The sequence below is a fragment of the Diceros bicornis genome, chromosome 20, assembly GCF_020826845.1.
Source record: "Diceros bicornis minor isolate mBicDic1 chromosome 20, mDicBic1.mat.cur, whole genome shotgun sequence".
NCBI lineage: Eukaryota > Metazoa > Chordata > Mammalia > Perissodactyla > Rhinocerotidae > Diceros > Diceros bicornis.
The window spans coordinates 17,145,815-17,168,473 of NC_080759.1; the positions used below are offsets into that span (position 1 = coordinate 17,145,815).

General features: G+C 39.6%; 1 protein-coding gene across 3 annotated transcripts in view; it reads left to right on the forward strand.

Annotated features, from left to right (window-relative positions):
• The window catches only part of PDE4D (phosphodiesterase 4D), a 328,823-nt gene that overhangs the window by 270,626 nt on the left and 35,538 nt on the right, over nucleotides 1–22,659 (forward strand). For 2 of the 3 annotated variants that reach the window (XM_058564039.1, XM_058564040.1), the window contains exon 6: nucleotides 4,406–4,518. In XM_058564039.1, the coding sequence (XP_058420022.1) occupies nucleotides 4,406–4,518 (113 nt within the window). Of the gene's footprint in view, nucleotides 1–4,257; nucleotides 4,320–4,405; nucleotides 4,519–22,659 lie in introns of those variants that run through there. The other variant, XM_058564043.1, reaches the window with a different exon arrangement.

A 22,659-nucleotide genomic window follows, 5' to 3' on the forward strand; every position in this document is an offset into this window, starting at 1 on the left:
AGGGAAAAGCTGAAATTGGTTAGGAAGATATATATTTAAGTATTTGTTTTTAGGAGCTGTTTAGTCAAGTTTGTTTTTTTTTTTAATTTTAAGAAAAATCTGAATCAGCTGTTATAGTTTGTATTTATGTTTTAATGAAGAGTAAGCAAATGGTGTCCAAAGTAAGTGACATTTTTTTGGACCTGTTCTCTTCATTTACACCAATAGGCCAGTCTAGGAATTACGACAAACGTATTCAGACATTTAATCCTTCAAGTGTTGGTAAAGAAACCAACATCCACACAGTTACACATTACGTAGAGTGGATCCTTTTACCTCAATGGTCAACATCGCGGTAAGTTGTGGGTGAGAGTAATTGGCTGAACATTCACAAGAAAACGACCTCAACCTCTAGCTAACTGCTGTGGCTGTGAGGTGATTACTTTTTTGCTTTTCAAAGAGAAGCTGCTGCTTCAGCATCTTCTGCCAGAGCCCTTGGCACCATTTCAGGCCATGTGTCAGGGGAACCCTTGATCGCATCACAATGACGGAAGCCAAGTGCTGGCCTGCAAGAATTGAGGACTGTTTGTTCACAGAAGATCCTGAGCAGAACCATGGGTGTTACACAGTTCAAGGGTGCCTTGAAGAAAACTGATGCTGCTGTAGAAGGGGATTTCCAAAGGCTCAACTTATTTCTCAGTTGCTGTCCGATAGCCCTCTCCTAGCTTTTATGGAATTTAGCCAACAGTTTTTGCTTGGGCATTTTTCTCCCTGTAGTTCCTTGACTTGGCAAGATTTTGGACAGTTAAATAGAAGAGTTTTCATACATTTTCAAGTAGTGCCACAGTGACTACTACTCTCTGGGGAGAAAAGTATTTTTTTTTTTTAGTGAATACAGTATGTGTTCTTGGTAAAATCCAAAATTAAACTAGCTTACTGTTTTTGTCCTGCTAGCTGTTGATGACATTTAGGTGTGTTGTTTGGTGTGGTGACTCAATTTCCTGTAGGATAGCTGGCAACCTCACATTGAGGCTTTTTTAGTAGGGATGAAAAGGTCACTTACTCGACATCTTAGAACATTTGGGGTTAAAATTCCTAAAAGTTAAGCTTTAATAATGATCCTGAAGAATTGTGGCTAGCTATATTGCCTATAAACCTAGGAATTTGGAGAAAGTAGTATTAGCTCTATGCTAATATCAACAATAATTCTTTATTTGAACAACAGTTTTATAGAAAAAACTGTTCTTTACTCTTGTTAGTAATTATTTTCTTACTTATTGGTATGTTGATGTGCTCTGGTCGATTTTTTTCATTCTCCAGATTTATACAGTGCACATAGAAGTAGTTAGAACTTAAAATACACGTACATACCACATTGTGATTGTATCTAAATGCTGATTGCCAAAAGGCTAATCTATGATTTGGACATAAAGTATATATTCTGAAATAAGTTGTTCCTCTTGTCACTTCATTGCCTTCTTTAGAGCAAGTCCTGTATTCAAGTGCATAATGTCTTGCAGCATTGAAACTATCCTAAATTACTTTTCTACTATTATGATTAAAAAATAAACACTGCAATATAATGTGTGATGCCACATCCTGCTAGGTCCAAGGCCTGTATTTCTGAAAAGCTTTGAGAAGTTGGTGAAGATGGGGAGGGGATTACTGACACTGGGAGGTCTCCCTGGGGCTCTGACTTCGGAAGAGTTGGACTGCAAGGGACAGAAACATGGAAAGCCAAGCCTTAGAGGTGTGGAGAGGGGATTCCTGGGTTCTGGATGTAACCAGTGACTGGAAGGATGGCTGTGGACAGATCCTAGACACAATGGTTATGCATCTTTAACCCATTGGATGTGCTAACTATGGACAAATCGAATGACCTAAAATAAGTTAATTTCCTCTTACAGTCCCTACATCCTTATTTTATAAAGGAGAGGGAAGGAAAAAGCAAAAACACAAAACAAAACCATCTAGTAGATGTACTACCATCACAACTAGGTAATGCTATACTTACATATGGAAGATATTAAGTAAAATGAAAATCCGTTATGGTCATAAGCTTAACTACTGTTCAGATCTTTAGGGTTTGGGATTACAAGGGACTTTCTACATTAAATCTTTGTGTAATATTTCAATTTTTATAACAGGCATGTTATATTTTTATATTTGCATAATCAGGGACAGGCTATACAGGTAAAATATTTTATACTAACTATTTAAAATTATCTTTAAGGTTGTTCCTTTTATTAGGGGGGAAAGCTCCAATCTTAGATTTTAATTCACCAGGCAAGATTTAAGCAGCTGTTTGTTCACCTAAAGTATATATTTACAGAGATTGGTGCAGGAAAAAGAAAGTAGAATAACAGAGGCAAATTTGAACCTAGTGTTCTCGGAGTGAATAGCCAACAGTTCAAGAATCCGTGATAACCATGAGCCACGTGCATATGTAACAAATACTATGAAAGTTATCCTAACTTTTACAAAATTTATATAGAAACCTATCTGGAAAATCCCAGGAGCCTGAGATTCAGTCTGTGAAATTTTTTGTTGTGCCACTGATCATTTATGGAATCTAAATTTAAAGGGTAGAATTTCCTCTCCTCCAATACCTATAGATTCGAAGACACAGAAAAAGGAATTCACCAATTTCATGTCAGCTTTTCAATGTATTCTGTCTAACTTACAATAACCAAGTTTTATAAGATGGACTCTTGGGAGTTTGGATATTTTTTCCTCTCTAAAAGGTTTGCTAATCCACATGCTAATGTCGTGAATTTCTCTGCAATTGATCTGTTTATGTAGTGTCCATGGTCCCCCGGCGTCAGCTTTTGTAAATATTTTAGAACCGGCTTCCATATAATGCCTTTGGATATGGTCTTTTCATTTTCTCACGTTTGTAGTTTATTCTGCGCATGGTGGGTAGAAACACCCTGCCAGACCTTTTCGGTTGGCATCACAAGGCCATCCTGGTCTCTGATTTGCAGTTCCACAGACGAAGAGCGCACGTATGCAGGACATGTGCAAACTGCCCATACCATGTGGTGCATTCACATTGCTGTTCCTTGAAGATAACTCAGACAATTCTGAATGAGAAAATACAGCCCACTGTCATATCGGTGAATTCTAAAGCGTTCCGACCCACAACATTGTACGTTTTTGTTTGCTTGTTTATGCCCACCTCAAAATTTAGAAGTCTGGTCCTTAGCAGGGGCTAGGCTGGGTACTGAGAAAGTCTGGTCTTAATAGAAGTGCTTTTCGTCTCACAACCACCCTCCTCCCGGAGTAGGTAAATCCTAAACTCTCAGACATGAAGCCCGAAAAACCCTAAAACCCAAACCCGCAGAAACGGCTGCGCGGGTCCTAAAGAACCTTGCTGGTGCCACCCGTCGTGCTCTCCCGCGAAACCTCGCAGGCAGCAGCCTGCGGTGGAGACGATGAGGCTCGGGACAACCGGGAGGGGCTGCGGCCCGGCCGGGCGCGCGGGGTCCCCGCGGGGCAGGTGCGCGGCCGCACGCGCGTGCGCGCCAGCTCCCGCCTGAGCCCCGCGGCGGGCGGGCGGCAGGCGCTCCACGCCGGGTTTTCCGCCGCTCCCCTCGCACGGCCCCACAGCAGCCCCACTGACACACACACACGCGCTCGCGCCTCCCCGGCTCGGCTTCAAAGCGAGTGGCGCCCGGCTGCGCGCGGTGATGCCGCGGCGGGGCGGCGGGGCGGCCGGGGCGCGGGCTGCGGGGCAGGACGCGGCGGGGGGCCCGGGCCGGCTGTGGCCGTTGGGCATCTTTGTGTGAGGGGGTTGAGGAGGGGCCGGGCCGCCGAGGGCCGTGAGGGGCGTGAGGGGGAGTGTTCCCGGAAAGCCGCGGCAATGGAGCCGCGCTGCGCCCGCCGCCCGAGGAGTTGAGAAAGAAAACAGGAAACGTGGTGGCCGCACACCCGGCCGCGGCTGATTCATTCGCTTCGAGTGCAGGCTCGGCAGGCGGGGCGGCGCGGGGCCGGCACCGAGGCGATCGGGCCGTGGACCAGGCGCTCCCTCCGCGGGGCGGGCTCCGAGGCGCGCGCGCCGCCTCCTTCGCCATCCCCCCGGACTGGGACTCGGCTCGGGCCCGCCGCACCGTCTAAAAGTCTCATCGTGGCCGTTTTGGGCTGTCTCGGTGTAAAAGTTGTCTGGCCGCGCTTGGCGCGCGCTCCCTGGACGCCGACCTGAGACGCCAAGCTGGAGAGCCCGTGCTTTCCGGAGCCCGGCCGCCCTGCTAGCAGAGCCCCGGCCCCGCTCGCGGTGCCCGGCTCGGCAATATGAAGGAGCAGCCCTCATGTGCGGGCACCGGGCATTCGAGCATGGCGGGGTATGGCACGATGGCCCCCTTTGAACTCGCTGGCAGCCCCGTGAAGCGCTTCAGAACTGAGTCCCCCTTTCCCTATCTCTTCGCAGAGGAGGCCTACCAGAAACTGGCCAGCGAGACCCTGGAGGAGCTGGACTGGTGTCTGGACCAGCTAGAGACCCTGCAGACCAGGCACTCCGTCAGTGAGATGGCCTCCAACAAGGTAAGCTCCGGCTCTGCTCTCACCCAGGCCCCGAGGCTGCTGATTCCCGCGCCGGGGAAGCCACTAGTCCCCGTAGCCCCGGGAAATAACAGAGATTTGTCACACTTACTGCATGTTGGTGGTTCTGCTCCCTTGGAGGGAGGTTGCTGATTCTGTGCCCTCCCTCTCTCTTCCCTTCACTCTAGGTATATTACACATTTTGCAGAAGCAACTTTGACATATTTTGATTGCAGTACCCCCAAGTCTGTGAGTGTTTTTTGGGGGGGGAGGGGATCCTAAGTGACACTTTGCCCTTGCAGCAGAAACCCAGTCGGGCCCATTGGCATTGCCTGTTTAAGGGTATTCTTCGGACTCCTAGTTGGAAATAAGAGTTGCTAGAGGTCAGTGCAGTCTCTTGGATGTCACCACCTGCCGCACTCAAACTCAGAAGAGTTCAGTGAGCTTGGACCCTTAACCCCCATTTATCTAGGTGTCAGGATACCCTGTAAAGACTGAGCTTTTGTATGTTTACTTGACCATGCGTCTCCACAGGAAACGTAAACAAAGTTAGAAGGTTCGTTCTGATCACTATCTTTGTTTCCGTGAATCTTGGAGGGAAGTCCAGTTTTCTGAGGTCATTTAGTTACAGCTGTGCTTCAATGGGGCATTGGTGCCATATCTGCCAAAGTGCTGGTCTTGGTGGCTAATGGAGTTTTGGGGGCTGAGAAGTAGCCTTCAGCCTGATACAGCCTTAAAGCAAGGTAGAGTGTTGACACTTCTGCTGTAGTTTTTGAAATTTGTGGGGTCTTTTGTCTTTAGTTATGTAAGGAAGTAATGGGGATTATGTATGTCTTTAATGACTGGCGGAAGGGATAGGAAAGGAGACGTGCATGTTGAATGCAGACGGCTGAGGGATTCAGCCAATAAGGACTGGTAACTGTGTGGTAGTAACAGTTGCCTTTTAAAGATATTTACGTATTTGTGGCCACCTATTTACAAGGTCAGGAAAGTTATACCATTTTACTGTTTATCTCTGTGCACGTATCTTTCGAGAGCAATGCTTTTTTCTTTTAGCTTATTGTAGTTTTTATCCCACCTGTTTTTTTCTCATGCAGTTTTTAAAAATACCTTAGCATATCAGGGACTTGATTGTCTTATCTGTTGACAGTGCTTGTATAGATAGCATTGTTTTTAAAGGAAAAGTTAGCTTCAAATAAACAAAATAAAAGAGACTCCCCAGTCACTGTTTGCAGATACTAACCTATCCATACGCACACTCACCTGCCATTTGCACACTGGTGATCAAATCTGTATTTTTGTGTGTGTGTCATTTGGGCCTCATCAAAATGACGGGTTATTGCTCTCTTACTACTCGCTGTGGCATCAGATGCCATTGTTCTCATCTGGCTAACAAATTCTTAGTTCATTGATTAATTTTATAAAATCTTCCTTCATAATTTGATTCATAACAGCAGGAGACATACGCCGAGTGTCTCCAGTGTTCTACACGCTGAATGGGACCATTCTGCTCTGGGTCTGAGTTCTTAATTCTCTTTTCTGGTTGATTTTGTGTAGTAAAACGAAGAGCAGAACGTGAAGGCACCTAAAGAAATGTGCAAGCATTTGCTTATGTTTTCAAGATGATTTGAGATTCCTTTTTCAGTGAAATGAACCTGAGTAGTTACAACTACTTTGCCCCCAAGTCCATACTTTTAATGATGAGACCTGTGTTTGAATTTAAAAATTAACATGAAATCGAATAAAGTATTGTAAATGACTTCAACTATCAAGTAATTAATTTAACCGTACTTTAAGATAAAAATAAAACTGTAGGTCACAATAATTGGTCAAAATGATTCCTTTCTTTTAAAAGCACCAAATAAGACAGGGATTTTTTTTTTTTAACCTTCATTGTGAAACAGGCCCCCAAAGTGGACTTTGAGTTAATTTACAGGTTTAGTATGGGAGGAGGGTTTATTTGGTTGAAGTGAAATCTAGGTTAAGTGAGAAAAGACTTTTTCAAAATGTAGTCATTCTAGCTGTGTTTAAGTCTTGTGGTTGAAAGATTATTGACATGACACTTATTTTTAACATTAAAAAATTTCAACTCAGCTGAAGCTGTTGCTTAAGCTTTTAATGTCTAAGCCATTCATTTCTCTTTTTTAACCCATTCATTTCTAAATGAGTGCTAAACTCATATGACTTTTTATAGATGAAAGGATTATCTTAGAAGGAAAAAACGCTCTTGGTGAAGGTTGTAAAGTTACCCTTCTGCTTGATAGCAAGGGCAGGAATAAGCCACATCCCTATGAGCTGTAAACTGAGTTGGAGCAGCTGATCTGAAGTCCCTTGAGTGATGCTGAACCTCAGTCTGAACTGGAAATGTGACAGCTTGCATCACACGTCCACTAGGCTGTTTGATACCTCTTGAGTATGAATGAATAAGTCTGAAACATTACTTTTTGGTTATTAGCTTTATTACCATCCATTCTTTTTACATGTACTTGTTCAAAACAACCAGTGTTTTCAGGTTATTCTCTTTTGGCCTTTGAAAAGTCATGACATTTTTCTCTGTTTTCTTCTCTCTTAAGGTTTATTTTTTAATTATTCTAATAGATTAAAATAACGCAAAAATACTAGTAAGAGATCAGGATTTTTAAGTGATTTTATAGAGAAAATATTTGTTATGGAGATGGATTTGATTATTAGGAAGAAGGAAATTGATTCCTCAAACCCATTTAACAAACTGGGTTACCAGATTATTCATATGTTTCTAAAAATCTTATAAAAGGAATCTAAACTACAAGCAACTTTTAAATGATGCTTTAGAAGCAACTAGCTGTATTTCCTGATGGGTATTGTAATGTGCATAATGCTTATGATGGTGTTGAGACAGAGAAATGATTGACTTCTTGGCTGGGCCAGCACTGCCTTTAGTACACGTAGGATACTTGTACCAAGCAGGGTAAGAGACTCCAGACGGTGTGTAATTTGAGTGGTTAAATCTAAAGCATTTACCCTCATAAGAACATTAATCTGCCTGAGATTTGTACAGATTTCCTTTGGAACCTCATTGCTGCAGTTGAGGGAGGTTTTGCTGAGGTCTCAAAGCTTTGGAAGCACACAGACCTGGAAGTTGAATCATGGTTTTGTTCCTTATTAGCTGAGTTACATTAAAGAAATGGCTTAAACTTTTTTAGCTTCAGTTTCCTTAGCATACGACGAGCACAGTAATGTCTTTTTTGAAAGGTCAGTGCAAGAGTTGGAAAGAATATATACAAAACAGGTAGCTAATAAATAAGTTTCTGACAGTAGTAGGCACTTATATGTGTTGTTATTGGTATTATTATGTGAGGGTGAAGTCAAACTTCATTGGTTGCCTACTTAACTAAAATATGTATTTTACCATTCAGTTCAGATTTTGTGCGTGACATTTTAACTTTCATGGATTTTTATAATACAGTTCTTAGATAACTGTCTTTAGTGCACATTTCTATATTATAAAAAACACTTACATTGTATTTATACTTTTTTGGTATAATATAGACATAAATATTTTGAAGTTCCAATTAGAAGTTTAATCTTTTCTTAAATTCCAGTTCCAGAATTTCAGACAGAAAAGCTAAATACTTTTTCTGTTTTACTCTAAAACTGAAAACACAGTACTCATTAATTTTTAGAAAATGTTAAGCATAGTGTGGGATTGGTGGGCATATTTTCATCCTTTTTTGTACAGATTTTGCAAAGCTAAAATACCTTTTTAGACTATTTTTAATGCAGAATAGTTTCATGGTGTTTTTGGTTACCTTTCTCTCATGGAAAGTCAAGTGTGGATGCGAAGAGGGCAGGCCAGGAGGCTAAGCCTCAGGGCTTTCAAGGATTATGCTATGGAAACCCTATATCTTTATCCTCTTGTGACTTAATAATGCACATTTTATCAGGCCTTGAATGTAAGGGCAGTGATTTTGAAGGAGAAAATGAAATCATTTTGATTTCCCCCCAAAATATACCACTATAAAAATGCATTTTGTTTCTCCTCTGTAATTTTGGGGCACTTCCGAGGTTTGGCATTGCTAGAAACTACCGTGCTTCAAGCTGCAAGTCTGTCTTGAAGTTAGGATTCAAGCATGCTTTTAAGAGACTTAAGGTTTTTGTTTAGTTCATTCCAGATGTACCTAGGCCAGCTTTGCACATGTAGTCATGACGACTTTGTGGAATTTATTTTCTCTGTTTGGTTTTTAGCAAACATCTCCATCATGTTTCTGTTGCCTATAAATTGAATTGCTTTTCTGGGGTGCTTTTTCTCAATGTGTTCGCTGTCTGCTCCCCCTGCTGCTTTTTAGTGGCCAGTGCACACATCACATTCGCTAGAGCTTTTTGTGACTGCTGACACATTGTCTTCTGGGCAAGACGGGTACTGGAATGAATAGAGAATGTTCCTAAAAGGGGCTAAATCTTAACATATTTCAGCTTTACTGAGTATTAGATAACTCCCAGAACAGAAATAAATGTTTAACTTTTGCCAGGAAAGAAGCTGAATTTAGTTGGAAAAGACATTTTAATTTCGTGGAGAGCAAATAGCAAATAATAGTCATTTTCTCCATTAAAATATTAAAACTTATTGGCATATAGTCGTGAGAGAATTGTTAAGAATTAATCAACATGCCTAAAGGAAAACTTTAAATTTTAAAAGAAAGTATCTTCTATAACTATAGAAACTCAACTTCTTGATGTTTTGAGTTTGCTCTCTGCTTTTTCATCCACTTAGTAAAAGTAGATTTGGCGAAGATTTATGTAATTTACATATATAGCCTTAAAGTTAATATGAAGGATTGAGAATGCCTGTTTTTATGATCACTGTTAGAAAAAAATACTTTCTTTGCTTTTATTTTAAGTAATAATAGAAAGAGGGAAACACTTCTAACAGACATTTTTATGTTTCATTGAATAGTAAAGCCTTTGACTTTAACTTAATAAAACAGTAAGATTAAAACAAATCTTAATTTGTCTCTATTGTCATCAACTCAGTTCGTGTATCACTATTTAGTGGCAGTAACTTAAATATCCCTAACATTTAATTATCAATAACTTCCAATTTTTGTGATTCAATAAATTAGTCATTACTAGAGAAATTGCTTTCAGTTATTACATTTTGATTTAATTGTGGGATAACAGTAACTTCTGTCTCAGAGCGTTATGAACTATGACCTTTTGTTTTCTTTTTTTAATTTCAAAACAAAAGACTTGGCTGAGATAAAATAGTACTTTTCCCAGTGTTATGGATAGATTAAACAAACTTTGTTTTCCCAAATAGCAAGGATGATAGATAATGCTTTCGTTCAATTTAAGAAGATTTCTGTGATAGGCGCATAGATAGTAGCTATTACTTAAGATATACATATATGGCAGATGTGAAATGCTGATAATGTCATGATTTTCAATTGATCCATCTATAAAATATGAGAATCACATTATCTCTTTTTCAGAAAGAGACCAATCCTTTAAAACTGCTAACAGCTGGGATTTATTTTGTGGGGTGTAGCTCTGCTGGGGCAGTAGTGCTGTACCTGGTGATTTGTGATAGTTTGATTGGCACTGTTAGTCTGAGATCTTTCTGGGAAAAAGCGAGATGGGTAGCACTTGATTTTAATATTCACACTAGTTTTAAAAGACATTTTAAGAAGGCATTTTCTTTATTCACTCTAACAGTGATGGGGGGTAAGGCTTGATATTTGCTTAAATAACAAACAACCCTACTACATTCACTAGGAAATTAGTTAAATTGGATTAACAACTGCAGTGATAATAGGTTTATTATCCATTACACTTCTCTTTAATGAAATATTTTTATTATTATTGTTTAGTGTTCTTGGATTTTTGTCATTGTTTTGCTGTACTTTGTGTGTGATGAGGATGAATGATATTTACTCCCTGGCCTGGTGTATACACCAGTGATACTTAGGGCAGCTTTGTAGAGTGGAAAGAACACAGATGTTTTTTGTCAGGTGAAGTTGGCTTCAGATTCCAGCTCTTCTCCTCCTTATCTACTATTTTGGGCAATATGCCTTACTTCTCTGAATCTCAATTTTTTCATTTATAAATGGGGATAATAAAAGGGGGAAATAAAATTGAAAGGTTGTTGAGAGCATTAGATATAATGTATAGAAAGCTCAGTTTGGTGCATAGCACATACTGGGTGCTCAATAAATTACATGTAATTTCGTCTATGCCTAGAATATGCTGAAAAAGAGAGATTAAGAAAAACCATGTGTCATAGACTCCTTGCAATGTAAGACCATAATATTTCTTAGGAGAAAAATGTGACCTTTTGGTCACATTAGACTTAATAAATAAGTCTAAATTAGTGTTGCTCTCACTTTCTGTGTACATTCATAATTGTTATATGTTGAATGTTTTTATGTAAAGCATTTCTATTTTAAATGTAAGTACGTACCCCCCAGAATGCCTCATCTAATGCATAACAAAATGAGAAAATGCCCATCCAGATAGACCTTAAAGCGTTTTGCTTACCACTCACAGACACTGGGCATACTTTTGGATATACTAGTCTAAATCAGCAGCAAGAACAATTTTGGGAGTCATTTTTGGTCAGAAAGATATGTTTGTTTTAAACAACCTATAGTTTTCCTTCTCTGCCATTAATGGGATCTCCCCACTAGAGGAGAAAAATGCCAAATTTCATCAGCAGAAATCTCCCATTCATTAGACATTCATTTCTCAGGCAGAATGGTCTATGGATTGAGAGCTCTCCCTCCCAGAGCCAGATTGCCTGGTTTGGATTCACTCTTTCTGCCTTTTACTGGGTATAAATTGGACAACTTACCTTCTGGGCTTTAGTTTCTTCATCTGTGATTTAATGAATTAAAAGATGGAATTGTCTAGACAGTCGGGAACACGGTAGGTGCTCATTAAGGTTAAGTCTTTTATTTCCATCTATTAAGGAATATCATCTTTCTTTTCTCATTTGGTGGGGTGAGGGTTGGAGAAGGTGTTTGCCATCCTGACACCTATGCTTCCAGTGAGCTTTTAAGAGGGAATGGTGGCCTAATGACATTGATGCTAACCAAATAGGACTGACTATTAGAATGTTTCACTTGTTCTTCTCCCCATCAATGACTTTTCAAGGAGTTTGCCTTTTGTCTCTTTGTGTAACTTTATAGTATAGCCCGTCAAACTGGCCTAAGCTTCTATCAGAATGTCTAAAACTCTCTGAGCTGTTTCTAGCAGAAAGACATAAAGCAGTAGAGAATAGTCTAGCCAGTTTTTTTCATAAATGAATGCATCCCTTTTAATTCTCTGCATGAAACTAAAAGTAACCCAGGCACAGAATTTCTTACTATAATTTAAAATTAAGAAAAGTATATTAAGGACATAGCCTCCCATTGCATCTCTCAACATCTTAACCATGTACTATATGCACAAATATTTCCTTGCTCTGTCAGTTCAGAGGGCCTAAAGCAATGACACCCCAGTAGCAATGAACACACCTAGCACCCTCGTCTTTGTTTCTAGTATCATTCTCCAACCAAAGGAACCAGGATTCCTTGGAGAAATAGCTGATTCTAGAACTGGGGCAGGAAATGAGGCTGGAACATGTTGTAGTGCCAGAAGGTAAAGAAGTGCTCAAACAAACATTGATGGGAACATCTCAAAGGGACACAGGAGCAAACTAAAAGAGCTCCCAATTACCAAAGCTGGAACTATTTGATCCAGAAAATAAACTAGTATTGGAATATAACCTAAGTATAAAATAAAAGTATCCATGAGTTCATACTGATAGAAATAATTATTGAATAGATAATTACATGGGGAGAATAGACAAATCTGTGCAGAAGAATTCCAAATAATTATGTAGATACTCCACCCTCCCCATTCCTTAAGTGTGGGGTGTACATATTGACTTGCTTCCAAGAAGCACAATATGGAAAGAGGGAGAAAAGTACCCCTGCGGTGGACAAACCTGACACACACACACTTCCTCTGCCAAGTGATCAAAGTTAACAGCAGCAGCACTAAGTCATGCTGTAGTATGTACCTTTGATGGGATCTGGTGAAAATGGTACTTTATATCTGTGGTCTTCCTACCAAAAACATAACCCCACTCTAATCATGAGAAAAACATCAGATAAGTCTTAGTTGAGAGACATGCCACAAAATACCTGACAGTACTCAAAACTGTCAAGGTCATCAAAAACAAGGAAAATCTGAGAAACTGTTGCAGCTAAGAAGAGCCAAAGGAGACATGACGACTAAATGTAATGTGGTGTCCTGGATAAGATCCTGGAACGGAAAAAGAACATTAGGTGAAAACTAAGGAAATCTAAATAAAGTGTGGACTTTAGTTAATAATAATATATCAATATTGGTTCAATAATTATGACAGATGGTCATCCTAAGGTAACATGTTAATAATAGGGGAAACTGGGCATTGGGTATATAGGAACTCTCTGTACTTATCTTCACAATTTTTCTGTAAATCTAAAACTTTTCTAAAATAAAAAGTTTATTAAACAAATCTTAACCATCCTTTAAGGCCTGTCAGGAATGCCACCTCCTCTATGAAGCCTTTTCTGTCTTGTCTTCTCCCGTGTCTCCCACCACAGCCTCCCCAATTGGATGTAATGTCTTTCTCCTTTGACCTTCCACAGGACTTTATTTGTAGTTCTCTTAACTCTTAGTATAATATTTGTTTCTTTGTTTTGTTCTTATCCCATTGCACATTAGGTCGTTAGTCTTACCCATTTTTCTAGCACCCATTTTTCTAGCCCCCGTAACATGGGACACAAGACTTTGTTGAGTAGGTGCTCAGTGAACATTGGATGGATTGTGTGAATGGTATTGTGGTGATTCTTGAAATGCAGCTTTAATGGTTTCTGTTCTCAGTGCTCCAGGAATCCTTACTGATCAATCTCAGGGACTAAGGTTAATTTTACTCTTCTAATCCCTAAGGGCTTAAAAGGTAAAAGTTCATCCTTTATGGGTAATAGTTTCAATTTCTCTGTTTGTCAGGTCCTTTCCAAGGGAATTACTGACCATTTGGCCAAAGAATTGAAGAAATTTCTTCTAATTTTTCTGTCTAGTGTCCTTTGAGTGGAATTAATATAAATTAATAAAATGAAAATATTATCTGTTCCTGCCTGCCACTTAGTTCTTTGGTAGTTTTGGTAGAATTCAGCATGATCCGTATTTCAAAGCATCATTGTCACTGTTATCCATTATCCATCTCAGACTCAAGTCTTATGTGTTAGAACCAAAAGAGGCAGAAGTGATCGTTTGTTTGACTCATCTAGTCTGAGTTGGAAATTGAGCCCCAAACCTTGCCCAGGCCCACCTAGGTGGTTAGAAATCTCCTGACTTCTTACGTAGCTCACTTTCTAGAGGGTCTCTGCATCATTTTGGGTCATCTGTGTAGTCTCTATCTCAACTTATACTCAAACTGTGGGAGAGAGATACACTTTTCATTTTTTTCTTTGTATTAATGGACTACAAGCTGTGCTTCTGATAAGCATGTGGATTCAATAACTGTTCAAACACATAAACAGTGATTTTCTACCCAGCCAGTAGGAGTATTGATGAGGCCCTCTACATCAGTTCTAGCCCAAACTCAGTGAGTGTCAATATATCATTTTATAGTTGGTAACATAAATTAGTACCTTATTCATCATGTTGGTTAATGTAAATGCCATTTCTTACCTTGGATTGGTAGACTTAGTCTGTGCGTTACAGTTGATGCCTTGCAAGAAATGTGTTTTTCTTTCATTGACAAGAATCCTGATCATTTCCCACTTAAGAATCTCAGTTCTGGGGCCCGGCCTGGTGGTGTAGTGGTTAAGTTCACATGCTCTGCTTCAGTGGCCCGGGGTTTGCAGGTTCGGATCCCAGGCGCGGACCTACGCACCACTTATCAAGCCATGCTGTGTCAGGCATCGCACATATAAAGTGGAGGAGGATGGGCACAGATGTTGAGGATTGGCCCAGGGCCAATCTTCCTCAGCAAAAAGAGGAGGATTGGCAATGGATGTTAGCTCAGGGCTAATCTTCCTCACCAACAAAAAAAAAGAAAAAGAAAAGAATCTCAGTTCTGCTTAAGACACTCATCAGAAATTGTAGCATAGCTTATGCTCAGATTAGCCTCATCTCATTTAAATTAACAGTGTATAGCACACAGACAAAAATCGTATAGGCCATATTGATGACTGTAAACTATTCTTTCTTCTCTGTCCCAATTTTAGCAGTAACCCATTCTGGTTGTAGGTTTGTTCCAACTAAAAATGACATACCTACTTTTCCTGCTAGCCTGGGAAGAAAGGATGTGTTTGTTGGCTTTTGCCTGTTAGGGAGTATTCTGTGTGGTTTTACCCAGGGCACACTTGGGTTCCCGTCAGCATCTCTGGTCTGCTGCACTGTAATCCCTATAGTGTCAGCTTCTGGCTTTTTTTACTGGCAAGCAGAGTGCTGTGCAGACATAGGCACCATAATAGGAAACACCTCGGCCTGTCATAAACAGGTCTGGAGAGTAGAAAGCACAGGCCTGTCAGAGATGTGTCCATAGCAACCAGCAAAGATGAGGCTGCCATCGTGGATGGAGTCAGTGCAGGCTCATATCTGTCTTCTTCATTTCAGAAAATAACTGGCTGATTTTAAGGCTGCTTTCCATTGTTGGCATAGCAGTGTTTTGCTTGCTGTGTTTTTGTTTTAGACCTAAATATCCGTAAAGACATCTTAAATAATACTCTACAAAATATTTTGAGAAGATGTATCAAAGTGTTTTCCTTTTGTTATTCTCCTTTTAATTCTACCTGATCATTCCAATCCAAACCCTATAGGAAGAAAAAACAGATATTTCATGACAGTGGGAAATTATTTAAAAAAAGAGAGAGAGTCATACAAAAATCAAATTATGTGTCTATTTAAAGAATTATAAATTATACTGAATTATACAGAATTACAAAGAAAAGAACATTTCTTAGTAAGGTGACTCTCTGTTGTTTATGCCTTTACATCAAGTTCAAGTTTTAGAAAAGGCGTATACATTCTTTGACACAGAAAGATTCTATTTTATATTGACTAGTTTTTTTTAGCTTCAGAAAAATAATGAACTACAACTTTAACAATGATGGGCTTTGTCACAGGAATTTAGGAAGAGGATAAATTTCACATTTGGAAAGGCTTTATTTCATAAAGAGAAGTGCTTTCATGGGGGCTTTGAATATATATAGGTGTCATTTCCTTATTTGCAGGGAAGCTTTATTTCACAAAAGAGGTTAAAGACTGCAAAAGATGAAAAAAGCTATAATTCCATTAAATATACAAAAATTAAGATAGATTTAGGAGAACTGAAGTCTTGAATGGTTTTTTTTCTTTCTTTCTTTTTTTTTTTTGGAGAGCTTTGCTCAAAGCCTTTCATAGATTAAGTGTTCAGTGGATATTTGCTTGTCATTTTTGGTTTTTTAGTAAGCGCTGATCCTCTTGTATTTTTTCTTTTGAATATTTCAAGTCAGTTTCAACAATATGCTCTGTTAAGAATGACACTAGTTAACATTATCTTTGGTAAAAATTTTGATTTTCTGTTTTTTGTTTTCTTAGTCTTATATTCTCAGTATGGTCTCTTAGATCTCCCTAAGGGTAAGTGATCATTCAGTTTCAAGAAATCATTGGGCTATTTTACTAGCAATATTCTCATTTCTTTAATATACATTGGGAAAGATTAGTTTACTTTCTCCTGGAAGATACTGTTTGGGCCTAAATCTAAATTTTTCTGTATGGTGTTAATGAGCAGTAAAATGATGAAAAGTACTGTCAAATGTAAGGCCCAATCCCGATGCTTTTTCAGACCTCAAACCTTAAATTTCTATCTTAGTCCCCGAAACAGTACACTACATGCCAAAAAAGTTTGTCCCATTTTTGAAGATGACAAACTGAAGCTCATTTAAACTTATCCAAGATCCATATGCTTCTTAATAGATATAAAGATAATTTATTTTCTGAATGTAGCATCTAGGGGGAGGATGGGGAGATAGAAAAACAAGTATTTGTTTTCAGGCTGTGTTTTCAAAATGTGTCCTAATAATTTTTTTTTAAATTTATTTAATGAGCACTAGATTCCAAAATACTAAGAGCAATTTCAGCAAAATAAAATTCCTGGAGGGGAATCCTGTAGTGCAGATTATTCTGACTTCCTTGTTCTGTGTCATGCCGGGATGGGAGCAGAAAGGACCTACCTAGCTCCTGGCTCCTAGGAAGGGTATGGTGGTGAGACAGCATGTTAGGTTGGGAGTCACCCTAGCAGACACGTAGTTAACAGGGCACAGATATAAACTGAAGGGTAATGGGGTCAGTGGGGTGAGAAGACCAGGTGACCAGAGCAGATCTGAGATTCTGAGCTGGCAGGGGATTTGGGGGAGGGGGTGGGATTGGATGGGATGAAGCTTGATTGATAGAGCAGCAGATAGACAAGGTATAGGGTGGTAAACTCAGGGGAGGTGTAAGCAGTGTCAAGAATTTTTAAATGGCCTGTTACTTAGGGGTTGCCTTGGAGGTCTTTTTTTTTTTCCTTGGGGGCAAAATGGGGAGGGAAGATGGACTCGTGGATAAAATGAAGAGTGAAGATTGAAGGAAAGAATGGTAGAGAGAAAAACATTAGACAGTGAGATGAAGAAGGGGAGTGGTGGGAGAGGAAGGAGTATCTGGCTGGGCTGACCTAGGATCAGGGCTGTCCTTGGCTGGAGGCAGACTGACTAGTTCGTGTTCCTGCCCCCTTTTCACCTCAGGGTTCATATGGTGAAATCTGGTTGGAATGAACCTTTGGGACAGACTTGAAGAAAAAAAGAAATCCCAGACGGGTCAGCATGAGAGTGTGCCAGTCAGCTGTGGGGTTGGGGGAGGGGAAGAACTGACTGGAGAGGGGAGATTATATTTATATACAGAGTGTATTTCATGAGGTGCGAGTCTTTTTTAGCACCAATAACTGGCGTCACCTCCTTCACCTGTTGCCTCCTTGAGTCATGGCCCAGTAGCAGCATGGGTGGGTTGTCATATCTCACTGCTGGGACGTCTTCTGAGGAACCTGTTGCCTGGGAGTGAGGACGTGGGACAGCAAGGTACAAGCTGGAACAAGGTGAAGAGAGATTGTGTCAAAACAAGTATAGGTTGATTCACCATAGTATATCGTAATTATTAGATGCCAAAAGAGAAAAATAGAGCAGAATAGCAGATGACGAATGTGAACTTTTATCTTGGTTCTGTTTTAAATCTCCTAAATTCCAGTGAGCTTCGCAATTCCTCTTCTGGATATAAATCCACCCCACGCTAGAGTTGTGACCCTGGGTAATTCAATTGCTTCAACCTCTCTGAGCCTGTTTTCTCTGTAAGTCAGGACTAACAAAATCTATCTCATAGGATTGTTATGAGAATTAAATGAAAACTTATGTCCAGGGCGTAGTGTGGTGTGCACACACGTAATGGGACTCTGGCCTATCTTTAGTAGGGATGGGATTGGAACTATTTTTAAACTTAAAAGGTGAACTTTATATGCTGCCATATAGGGAACCCATTGCAGCTGGAGCTTGAATCAACAGGCCTGGACGAAATTGCTCACCAAGTGTGCCTTTGAAATCCTGACACCCAGTCATAGTGATTTATGGGACCTCACTAGCTTGCATATGTGATGGCTCACTGAATTTGTTTACTTTAGTTTTAGCTCGGTTACCTAGCACTCTGATAGCATATTTTTATTTACACTCTCACTGACCGCTTAATTATGATTGCTCTGAAAGAATATATATGAAGGCAGCCACAAAAGAAGCTTATTAGAATTGTGAGGGTCTCGTGTAGATCTTCAGTCTACTTTGTGTGGAAATTGGTGCACTGCTTATACTTTGCTTTTCCCTCACCTTGGATGACCTCCACGGCCCCTCCAAATGATTTTTCTGATTCTGTGAAATGTGGAGGTTATGATTATTAACAAAAATGTCAAATATCAATCAATATCAGGTTACTAGGTCTCTCTTCTTGGGGAAGGTAAAAATAAGGACCAAAAATAGACCCTTTAATCATTGTACAGATTTAAATTGGCAATCCAGCTGAGAAACAGAGGAGTGGATGAAATGACCTTGAACCTAGTTCCAGCCCATGGTGAGGTCTTAGTCATGGGTCTGATAGTCGCCATAGCCAGAGGGAGAAGAAACTACCAGCAGTGGAGTTGTTGTAAGAGTTGAAAATGAGTTGATCCCTTTCCATTTTCCACTTGCTATCAGCCACTTTGCAGAGAAATCAAATTTTGATATGCTTAGATACAAGTTTTTTTTTTTTTAATTGCAGAAGCCCTTAGAGGTGAAAGAGATTTGTGAGATCAACATGTTCACCTCCTTCATTTTACTGATGAGGTCACCAGGCACAGAAAGTTAAAGTGACCCAGAACAAAACAGTCCTGTGTTACTTCGTCAAACCTGTGGCAAATAAAAATTGTTTGTTGCTAGACAAGACCCTGATTTTGTTTTTTATTGACATTGTGACTTTTGAGTGAAATTTTTAGTTTGGTGTGTCTTTGTTATTTGTGTTTGATCCTTGACCATTCTCTAGACCAGACAGCATTTTCATCCGAGAAGTAAATCATTAGAAGATGGTGGTGGTGGTGTAGTTTTGTACTTCAAATAACCGCAATCCAATATTTAGGCTTTTGCTAGGGATTTTTGTTTTTGACTGGTTACTGTAGGACATATATCTGCTCTAAAAGTTTTTATAGACAAAAATGAGACTTTTTTATAACTGTATTTGTATTCAAACAGATAGATACATAGACACACAGATATGTAGATAGATAGATAGATGAATAGATATAAAAGCATGTAGGCATATGCACTGAAAATCTAGTGAGCCTTATAAGTAAGCCTGCTGTGTGTTAATGAATCGTGGTGTTCTGTTCCTGTGGAGGAGTTCAGAGTGTGTTCAACACTGAGGACCAGAATGATTGGGAAGCATCCCAGAAAAAGTGCTGCTTCGCTGGATCTTGAACATTGAGGATTCTTTATAGGTTGCTAATGAGGGAAGAGATGACACTCCAGGGGCTAGATGAGGCAGGGTAGGAAGGGACACTCTTGTGGATTTAGCTTTATTTGTGTTTGTGGGAGTGGGCGAGTAGTGGGTATTGTGGATGAGTGAGCCTGTCTGGAACAGAAAATCTGATTATAGGAACAGAGGCAGATTGGAGCCACACTGCAGAGTGCCTTAAATGCCAGAGGAAGTCATTTGCACATTATAAGTCCTGAAGAACCCTTGCATTTTATCATAAGGAAAATATTACAAGGAAAATAACAACAAAATGATTTTAGAAAGATAAATCTGGTGGTAGTATGCAGAATGGATTATATCGAGGGGAAATACTGAAAGCAAGAACAATCTGTTAGGGAATTAGACATATAAGTGATGAGGGACTGAAATAGGATGGGACTGAAAAGAAGGGACTGAGTAGGAGAAAGATTGCTTGGGAAGGGTGACAGGATATATAAGACTTTGGGGAGGGAGACTGCAGCCAGAAGAAAGTATGAAATTTTAAACCCAAATAATAGAAAGGATGATAGTTGGAAAATCAGGAAGAGAAGCTAATTTGAGGGAGGGTGGGGTGGAAGATAACGGCAGTTAAATTTTATGCATGAAATTGAGGTGAGCCTGTGTATCTAAATAGAAATGTCCTATAGGCCTTCAGTTGTCAGGACTGGATTTCTGGTGAAAGGACAGGACCTTACCTGGGAGTTACCTGCACAGAGTTGATGGTTAAGACCTTAGGGCTCATCTGTAAAATGGAAATAATCATAGTCCTCATAGGGTTGTTATTAGAAATAAATGCAATAATGCCAGGAAAGTACTCAGCAGTATTCTTGACACACAGTAGACAGTAAATATTACTGTGGGTTTTAGGAAGAGACAATTTTGTGAATTATTAGAACAGATATTCTAGGAGCTATATTAAAGCCATCTGATTGGTGTGTTTTTTGTTTTTTTGTAAGGAATACTGGCTTTGAGCTAACATCTGTTGCCAGTCCTCCTCTTTTTGCTGAGGAATAATATCTGTGCCCATCTTCCTCCATTTTGTATATGGGACGCCACCACACATGGCTTGATGAGCGGTGCGTAGGTCCGCGCGTCTGGGATTCAAACCTGTGAACCCCGAGCCGCTGAAGCAGAGCGCACGATCTTAACTGCTACGCCAGTGGGCCAGCCCGTGATAGGTGTGTGTTCTTAGTACCCCAAATGAAAGTTTGTGTGTTCTGATTCACATGCTTGCTTCCCTAGCTGTTAGGGGGAAGTGACAGCTCAAGCTATAATTGCTCATGTTTAGCTGTTGATCACTGTAAGACCTGGAGTGGCTTTTTTATGGTTAAGGATATTAACTACTTTTCTGTTTGTTGCAACTTCCATAATAAAATCCCTGAGCCATAGTTTGTTTTCATTTGCTGTGTCCAGAGTCAAATCAATGTTAAGGGGTTTATAAAGAGCTTTTGAAGAATGGTATTAGCTCAATGTAAGCTAATGATCATTAGCTCAATATTAGCTCAATGTTTTAAAATTACATTCACCCAAAGTAGAACAGACTTACACAACAGTAGAAGAAATCCAGGAGAAGCGAGCTATTAGTTATGAGGAGTTGTAGGACTCCTGTCTAGGTAGAAGGTTGGACTAGATGTCTTCAGAGGAGTTTTCCAACTTGGACATATTTCACAGAATATAAAAATTGTGGTATGTTTGATGATCCCATTCCACCTAACATGTGTGATTGACTTGCTATCTCACAGGGTGTTAGATTCACATTTGGAAGGTCAAGTAAAGCAGAGTTTTTTGCTTGTTTGTTTTAGTTTGTATTATTTTATTTTGTTTTTTTCTGTCATCTTTATTCCCAGAAGGAAAAATTTTTGTTTTCCCATCTTAAGGATATAAATTTAGACAGGTATCCTGGAAGAATAAATATCAAGGTGGTTAACACCACTTTTTATTGAGGTGTGAAGAAAAGTGAGTTAAGTAATTTTTTAACTATATTTTCGGGTCTGATTCTTTATTGGAAGAAACATATACATGCCTCTTACTTTGTGAGCCATTAGAATAATTGAATTGGTTTTTCCAATATTTTAGTGCCAGTAATTTAGTCTCAAGATATAAGAACAATCACACTTAATTTAAAAAATTGTTGAAAAGCAATATTTTGAATAAAAATGATTACTGTAGTATTAATGACAGTTATCTAACCTTATACTGTATTTTATGAATAACACTGTACACTTAAAATATGGCAAGTCTTCCTTTTCCAGCAAAATGGCAACGTGCATCTAATTTGAATTCCAGAAGAAGAGAATAGAGAGAATGGGGAAGAGGAAATATTTTAGAAGTCCAGTGAATTCCAATCAAGAAAAATTTTTAAAAGAAACCCACATCCAGATATTTCCCATAGAAACCACAGAAGCAAATAGATTTCAACACAGCCAGAGAAAAGAGGCAGATTGTCTACAAAGTAACAACAATTGGATTGACAGCTGTTTCATTTGTGGGAGGGAGCAGGGGTTCATCTGATTGGAAGAAATTAAATCACATCTGAAACCTAGCTGCAAGGGCTTCCAGAATATGAATTTTCCAGTTGTCCAGCTTCTGCAGCACAGGAAGCCTTGCTAAAAGGAAGTTGGAATGGCTGCTGCACGTACTTGTTTATTTTGTCTCTCACCCACTAATAAGTAAATGATTTGCTGACTGACCTCTCCTTAGTACCTGGAACAGTAGCCAACCCATAGTTGGTGCTAATCAAATATTTGCTGACTGGAAGGATCATCACCTTATGCTCACTGGTACTGGGCTTGATCTCCTTGGTGCCAAGTTACCTGTAGGGTTGTTCCTACATTTTCCTTTGGAGATTGGAATTTGATCCTGAAGCCTGCAGGGATGTCTTAACATTTGTCAGATGAGTACATTCTGAGAAAATTATCCCTGTCTGTTTGATATCTCCATAAGCATTTCAGCTGGTATCAGCGATTCTAATAGTTTGTAGACGAACCATTTATTGCCTAAACTATTGGGTAGATATTATTGCAGGAATCTTAATGCAGTTGTTATAATCAGATTGTTTTTCTTATGACAGGTTTCAGAGTTTCTGGTCACAAA